The 7,835-nt window shown below is 46.1% G+C and overlaps 1 protein-coding gene across 1 annotated transcript; it reads left to right on the top strand.

Annotated features, from left to right (window-relative positions):
• Positions 1-1,612: 1,612 nt before the first annotated feature.
• LOC114818754 (frizzled-3) lies at positions 1,613-7,035 on the top strand (the record flags this gene model as incomplete). Its single annotated transcript, XM_029086039.1, has 3 exons — positions 1,613-1,758; positions 4,881-5,114; positions 6,822-7,035. Coding segments are annotated over 3 exons (594 nt in total), but the record flags the coding sequence as incomplete, so codon positions are not given.
• Positions 7,036-7,835: the final 800 nt, after the last annotated feature.

Raw genomic sequence — 7,835 nt, 5'->3', positions numbered from 1 at the left:
TTGCTTTAAACCCTCCCGGGGAGGACCAGCCACAGCTTCTCTGGCCAACCTGGGACACTCTGCCTTCTGCTCTTGCCATCGTGTCTTCCGTCCTTTCACATCATCTGCTTATCATTCACAGTCTCTATTGGTCCCTGGCTGGCTTCATTTAAAGGGCAGTTAATGACAAAACAAGGGGAAATGGGTTTAAGCTGAAAGAGGGGAGGTTTAGATGAGATATTAGGAAGAAGTTCTTCACTGTGAGGGTGGTCAGACACTGGAACAGGTTGCCCAAGGAAGCTGTGGATGCCTCCTCCCTGGAAGTGTTGAAGACCAGGCTGGATGAGGCTTTGAGCAACGTGGTCTAGTGGAAGGTGTCCCTGCTGCTGGCAGGGGGGTTGGAAATGGATGATCTTTAAGGTCCCTTCCAATCCAAATCAGTCTATGATTCTATGATTATTTTTCATTTTTTTTCAGATTCTTCTTTGTTCATGTTTATTGTCTCCTCTCTGTTTCTAGTCCTCATCGCCTGTTATAATAAAATTTTCTAAGTTGTTTTGCAGACTCATCCCTTCAGACTCAACCTTGCTGTAGGCACTTTTATTGTCTTCCATGGTTACTGACTGTTGAGTCTTTTGACTGATCTCTCATTGAGGTTTTCTGACCAGCTCTCCTTCTGCTGTGATGAAAAGCAGGGAACCTCTTCCTATACCCCAAGTCCTTTAATGGCCAGTGGATGTTTGAGATCTAGAACACCTTCCATGGTCACAGAGTTAGTGACAGTGTTGCATAGATGTTTACAGAGGACTTAATTACACCAGAATAAGTATAATTCCTTTGCTCTACAGCCTTCTTGTAAGAAGGTGGTGGTATCTTTAAGGCTTATACTTGAAGTTCTCTGTCCTTGAAGGTTGAGTATTTGAGCTGGATTATCAATTCAAGAGAGTGCCTGGATGCCTATTTGTTTGAAACCTACCTTACAGACCTTCCTGGAGATGATATCTTTGTATCTTCTCTGCATCTTTTCCAAAGGAACCCTTTGCATATCCAAATGTTTGCAAAAATAGACATGGTGAGCTTTTTCAAATTCAATTGATCCTGTTGAATAACTGGGGAGAGAGGTGGGAGTTTTGCCAGGTCAGTAAGAATCAAGCCAAACCCTTGAGTTCTGGAGGGAAGGAAACTGCAGGTATAACCCTCCACTGAAAGTTAAGGAAGAAAAAAAATCAGCATTGAACATCCCAGGAAGCATTTCATCAGGACTTTATCCAACAACAAATGTAGCGCCTGGTTTTATGTAGGTTAATTCCATCAAAGAAAAGAAAAATCTTTATCATTTGTAGACTAGAAAATAATTCACAATTATTCAGGGCACAGACAAAAGACCAAGAAATATAAATAAAGGCCAGGACCTCCCAGCAGCTGAATCTTTTGTTTTCCTCAACAGCGGGCTGTACGACACACTCGGTCATGCTCTCCAGAGACATGGAACAAAGGAACCCTGTTGATGTTTATTTTGGCTCAAGGCAAAGACAGTTATTTTAAATGAGTTAATAAATGGAGTAGTGAACTATGCTGGTTTGTATTATCTTCTGTTATCTTTTTTTGTTTGTTTTTTTTTTTTTTTCCTGTTACTCAGATGAGTCGTCCAGATTTGATTCTCTTTCTCATGAAATATCTCATGGCTTTGGTTGTTGGGATACCCTCTGTCTTCTGGGTTGGAAGTAAAAAGACTTGTTTTGAGTGGGCTAGCTTTTTCCACGGACGCAGGAAAAAAGAGTGAGTACTGATATCTCATAGAGAAATGGAATGAGTACTAGTAAATCCCCTCTGCCCTTGTAGTTCTGGAAGAGTGTTTGGTTAGTTTTTCATGGAGGCAAAGACAGGAGCAGATAAGGGGCAGCTTTCTTAGAGATCCCTCACTATTCAAAATGGAGCAAGGGAGGATGAGACAAGGGACAGCTTAAAAAAACCCTCAAGAGTTATCGCTTAATTTTCCATAATTATTCCTTGGTCCCAGAATCAAATTTACATTGCTCTAGCTGTTTTCAAAGTGTTTTTAAACAAGATTTAGGTGTCAGTTGAATACCACAACTTCTTCTTGGGGAGGTTGTGGTTGGCCGTGAGGAAAAGGTTCTTGAGGCAGAGGGTGGTGGAGCACTGGAACAGGCTCCCCAGGGAGGTGCTGATGGCACCAAGCCTGACAAGATTCCAGCAGCATTTGGCCAAGGCCCTCAGGGACATGGTGTGAATGTTGGGATTGTCCTGTGCAGGGACAGGAGTTGGACTCCAGCATCCTGGTGGGTCCCTTCCAACTCACAACATTCTATGACTTTATGATTCTCTGCCATTTACTGAGGTGGAATTGAAATGTTTTATTCATAAATGTGCTTATCTAGTCAACTGCATCAGACCTTTAAATTGAAATGAAACATAAGTTCTTTCCACCACGATTGCAGTTAAAAGCAATTGTCTCTCCTTTTAAAATCTTCCCTTATGCGTTAGTGCCAAAGCACAATTTGATAAAATGCCAATAAGAATGTCCTAGAACTTCTGTGAGGCTGACATTGATTTATTCTAAGGTACAACATAATTTAGAGACAATCTATATGAGGTGTTCAAAAAACATGTAGACATGGCACTTCAGGACATGGTTTAGTGGCAATGATGGTGTTGGGTTGACGGTTGGACTTGATCTTTGAGGTCTTTTCCAACCTTAATGATTCTATAATTCTTTCCCAACCTTAATTATTGTATAATTATTTTCCAACCTTAATGATTTTATTATTCCATGAACAGACTGCCCAGGGCAGTGATGGAGTCACCATCTCTGGAGGTATTTAAAAGCCATGTAGATGTGGTGCTTAGGGACATGGTTTAGTGGTTGGCAGTGTTGGGTTTATAGTTGGACTCAATGATCTTAAAACCAAAACGATTCTATGAATCTATGAATAGCTATTCTCATAATCATAAATATTATCTTTTAGGCAGATGTTTCAAAAGAGATCCACAAATACCACGAGCCTTTAAGTGAACTGCTCCATGACTTTAACTTAGCCATCCTTAGCAGAACTGGCCTTCTGCTGAGGTTACAGTAAAATTACCTTCTCTAGAGCTTTATTCAGAAGATAACCTACTTAGATACGCACGGGGTTAACAACAACTTCATATGATTTTAATACCTGTGCATACATTTAGATATGATTTACATAGAGGTAACGTATGGGTGTGATGGGTAGAGGATAGGCAGAGAGTTAACGAAGGCAGAGGAAGCTGTTTTACAGGACTGGCTTATCTTGGACCTGCTATCTCAGGTGGCTCCTGGAAGTGCCATCCTCTCTCCTGGTGCAACTAGACCATGGAGCAGCTCCCACACACGGCAGCATCTGGCTGGAGCTGGATTCCTTTGCCGGCACCATGCGTTGAGCAGTAAGAGGCAAAGCCAACACAAACCTCCCTCCTTAGGTAGCCTGAGATCTTCTGAGAGCCCAAAAATGAAGAGGAGGAGCTGACCAGGCAGAGGAAATGGAACATGAAAGAATAATAGAGAGAATGAGAAGGGAGGAAAAGGCCTCCCCACAAAAAGAGATTAAAAACCAAGAAAGGAATGTCCAGGATGTGGCAGCACCTCCTTTCATCATGCTATGGTAGAGCAGCCAAGTGTGTGCCCTCTGCCAGCCCTTCCCAGCACAGAGAGAAGCTGTGGGACAATAACCACTGATTGAAGGGCTACAGCCCAGCTGCTTATGCGTTATGAGATATGTTGTATTTCATCTGGGGATCTCCTGCTGCCAGTTTGGATCCATGTTTTAAACACTCATTTGAGTGAGGAGGCAGCTCCCCGTGTTCCCGCAGAGGCAGTTCCCTGAGTACTCTGAGCTTGCCGAGTCCCAGCGCTGTCCTTCCAATACCTGAAGGGTATAGCAGCCTTCCAGTACCTGAAGGGGCTACAAGAAAGCTGGGGAAGGACTTTTCCTAAGGGCAGTTAATGACAGAACAAGGGGAAATGGGTTTAAGCTGAAAGAGGGGAGGTTTAGATGAGATATTAGGAAGAAGTTCTTCACTGTGAGGGTGGTCAGACACTGGAACAGGTTGCCCAAGGAAGCTGTAGATGCCCCCTCCCTGGAAGTGTTGAAGGCCAGGCTGGATGAGGCTTTGAGCAACGTGATCTAGTGGAAGGTGTCCCTGCTGATGGCAGGGGGGTTGGAACTGGATGAGCTTTAAGGTCCCTTCCAACCCAAACCAGTCTATGATTCTATGATTCTATCCCCAGGGTTTTCTTGTATCAAAATTCTCAAACAAAGGCCATGAGCAAATCCGCTGCCATTATTCCAACCATCTAGGCCAGAGGATCAGATACAGGGAGTAGGAGGGAGTCAGGAATATGGACTTTGTGAAAATATCCAAATGTAGAGGTGCTTCAAAATACGGAAAATGGGGACACTAGAACCTATATCTCCCTGCAAGGAGGGTGGAGAGAGGTGGGGGTGGGTGTGTTCAACCAAGGCCCAAGGGACAGGACAAGAGGAAATGGGCTGAAGTTGTGGCCAGGGCAGTTGAGATGGGATGTGAGGAAGAATTTCTTTGCTGAAAGGGTTCTGAGGCATTGGAAGGGGTTGCCCAGGGCAGTGGTGGAGTCCCCATCCCTGGAGGGATTGAAGAGTCGTGTGGACACAGTGTTGAGGGACATGGGTTAGTCATAGGGGACTTGTCAGTGTTGGGTTTACGGTTGGGCTTGATGATCTCAAAGGTCTTTTCCAACCAAACAATTCTGTGATTATTTTCTTTGCCAAGCTGTGATATTTGTCTGTTCCATCTGTAGAACAATTACAGGCAGTTTTGCGATCGCTTTTATATTGCAGTCATCATTGTTAACTGTTCTAATTGCACGTCTCGTTCAGAGTTGTCAATGAGAGTCGTCAAGTGCTGCAGGAGCCCGACTTTGCTCAGTCTCTTCTGAGAGATCCCAATACCCCCATCATCCGAAAGTCACGGGGCACTTCGACCCAGGGCACCTCGACTCACGCCTCCTCCACCCAGCTGGCCATGCTGGACGACCAAAGGAGCAAGGCAGGCAGCGTCCACAGCAAAGTGAGCAGCTACCATGGCAGCCTGCACCGATCGCGTGACGGCCGGTAGGTTTAAAATCTTTAATCAAGAAAGACGTGGACCTGCTGGAGCCAGTCCAGAGGAGGGACATGGGGGTGATGCCAGGGCTGGAGCAGCTCTGCTGTGAGGACAGGCTGAGAGAGTTGGGGCTGTTCAGCCTGGAGAAGAGAAGGCTCCGGGGAGACCTTCTAGCGGCCTCCCAGTACCTGAAGGGGCTCCAGGAAGGCTGGGGAGGGACTTTGGCCAAGGGCAGGGAGTGAGAGAACAAGGGGTGATGGCTTGGAGGTGTCAGAGGGGAGATGGAGCTGAGATGTGAGGAAGAAATTGTTTGGTGTGAGGGTGGTGAGACAGTGTCCCAGGTTGTCCAGATAAGCTGTGGCTGCTCTTCCCTGGAAGTGTTGAAGGCCAGGTTGGATGAGGCTTTGAGCAACGTGGTGTAGTGGAAGGGGTCCCTGCTGCTGGCAGGGGAGGTGGAACTGGGGGGTCTTTTATGTCCCTTTCAACCCAAACCATCCTGTGATTGTATGAAAATCTTGTAGAATATTGGACAAGCCTCTGCTAGTGGGACATTTGTCTGTCATGTTGCCAAAACTGGAAGTTCTGCTAATATTGACTTTCTCTGATTTCATCTCCTCTCCCTCTCAGTGTCTGGATTGGAAAGGGAAAAAAAAATCCCATGATTTTTTTCAGACTTTATGCCAGTCTTCATCAATTAGACGGGGTGAGCGTGTTCAGCGCTGGTTTTCCTGCCAGGACCGCGTTACGTCACCTGAGCGCACAGGAAAGCAGAGCTGTCCCCAAGTCAGCTCAGTATTTTGGTGGCTAATTTTTGTGTGTTAATTGATTTTCTTTCTATAAATAGTCCTAGCCCTGCCAAAGGAAACAGTAAGAGAAGGTACTGACTCTAACTTGAGGTGTAGTTCAGGTTTCATTTATCCTCAAGTGTTTTACTCACCTAATTATGATTCTGCCCCTCTACTCCGCTCTCATGAGGCCCCACCTGGAATACTGTGTCCAGTTCTGGAGCCCCCATCACAAGAGATACCTGGAGCAGCTAGAACAAGTCCAGAGGAGGCCACCAGGATGATCTGAGGGCTGGAGCAGCTCTGCTGTGAGGACAGGCTGAGAGAGTTGGGGCTGTTCAGCCTGGAGAAGAGAAAGCTCCAGGGAGATCTTATAGCGGCCTCCCAGTACCTGAAGGGGCTCCAGGAAGGCTGGGGAGGGACTTTTCATAAGGGCAGTTAATGACAAAACAAAGGGAAATGGGTTTAAGCTGAAAGAGGGGAGGTTTAGATGAGATATTAGGAAGAAGTTCTTCACTGTGAGGGTGGTCAGACACTGGAACAGGTTGGCCAAGGAAGTTGTAGATGCCCCCTCCCTGGAAGTGTTGAAGGCCAGGTTGGATGAGGCTTTGAGCAACCTGGTCTAGTGGAAGGTGTCCCTGCTGCTGGCAGGGGGGTTGGGACTGGATGATCTTTAAGGTCCCTTCCAATCCAAACCATTCTATGTTTCTATGATTATCAGTATTGTACGTAGTGCTGTAGTAAGAACCAGGCTGTGGAAGGAGTTGAAACAAATTGCCTGGGGGCTGGGTAAGTGAAATGACTGAGCTCAACAGAGAAGCACTTTTTGCACAAGCAGAGGGTTTGTGTGCACGTGTGAGATTTATTTACATTCCTCCACGGCTTCAGCAGTAACAATGGTACTAATTGTCCTCTGGTTTTATAAATCAGGTACACTCCCTGCAGCTACAGAGGCGTAGAGGAAAGACTACCTCACGGCAGCATGTCACGACTGACTGATCATTCCAGGCACAGCAGTTCTCATCGGCTGAACGAACAGTCGCGTCACAGCAGCATCAGGGATCTCAGCAGCAACCCCCTGACACACATCACGCACGGGACCAGCATGAACCGCGTCATCGAAGAGGACGGCACCAGCGCTTGAGCCGCTTTCCTGGGAGAGGAGCAGTCGACGTGGTCACCTGGCTCGTGGTTCCCTTCCTCAGTGATGTGACAACGCTCAGTATTATCATGCCTCTCATCGGGTGCTGATTTTTATCCATCAGGAAGCCAAAAACTGGCTTCTTCGTGTTGAAGCCAGCGTTCTTGTGCTTGCATCAGAGCTAAAGAGTGTTCAGCGAGCTTGAATTCATTGAGTAAAAAAGCTGGTTGCCTCATTTGAACCTCTCTGTAGGTAATTATTTATTCAATAACTGTTACTCATCAGGCACCATTGCTGAATTTCTTATTCTTTGTTGAAAAGAAAAATACTCCTCCCCTTCCCTCCGATGGCTCTGCATGTCGGTAGGTGTTGTGAAAACTCGCTGGCGGGGTCACGCTGAGATTTCTTCTCACAGGCATAAGGGAACTCGTGAATATTGAAGGAATTCCTCCACCCCTCTCTGATTAGATACCTGATGTGTGTGTTCCTGGAGTGCAGGGGCAGGGGATGCCTATGAAATGCTGGATAAAGGACACCCGTGTGGAATCGGCGGGCGCTTGGAAATATCACACTGGAAATGCAACGTAGGAGATGGAAAAGAAACTCCTCTGATGATGAGCAGCTCTTAGCAGAACAGTTCAGGCTCAGTTGTTGGGATGGGGTGGGAGGGTGGAGGGGAAGAGAAAGGCAGGGAAGAGTGATTTTTGTATAACTTGCATTGTCCTGGCTTTTTTTACAAAATACTATTTAAATTTTCTACTTGTTTACAATTTATGTAGGAAGAGAGAATCAATTTTAAAACC

Source organism: Antrostomus carolinensis, unplaced genomic scaffold, assembly GCF_000700745.2.
Source record: "Antrostomus carolinensis isolate BGI_N321 unplaced genomic scaffold, ASM70074v2 scaffold29397, whole genome shotgun sequence".
In the NCBI taxonomy this organism is placed as follows: domain Eukaryota; kingdom Metazoa; phylum Chordata; class Aves; order Caprimulgiformes; family Caprimulgidae; genus Antrostomus; species Antrostomus carolinensis.
The sequence above is the reverse complement of the archived record's forward strand: the minus strand, read 5'-3'. Positions and strand labels throughout refer to the sequence as shown.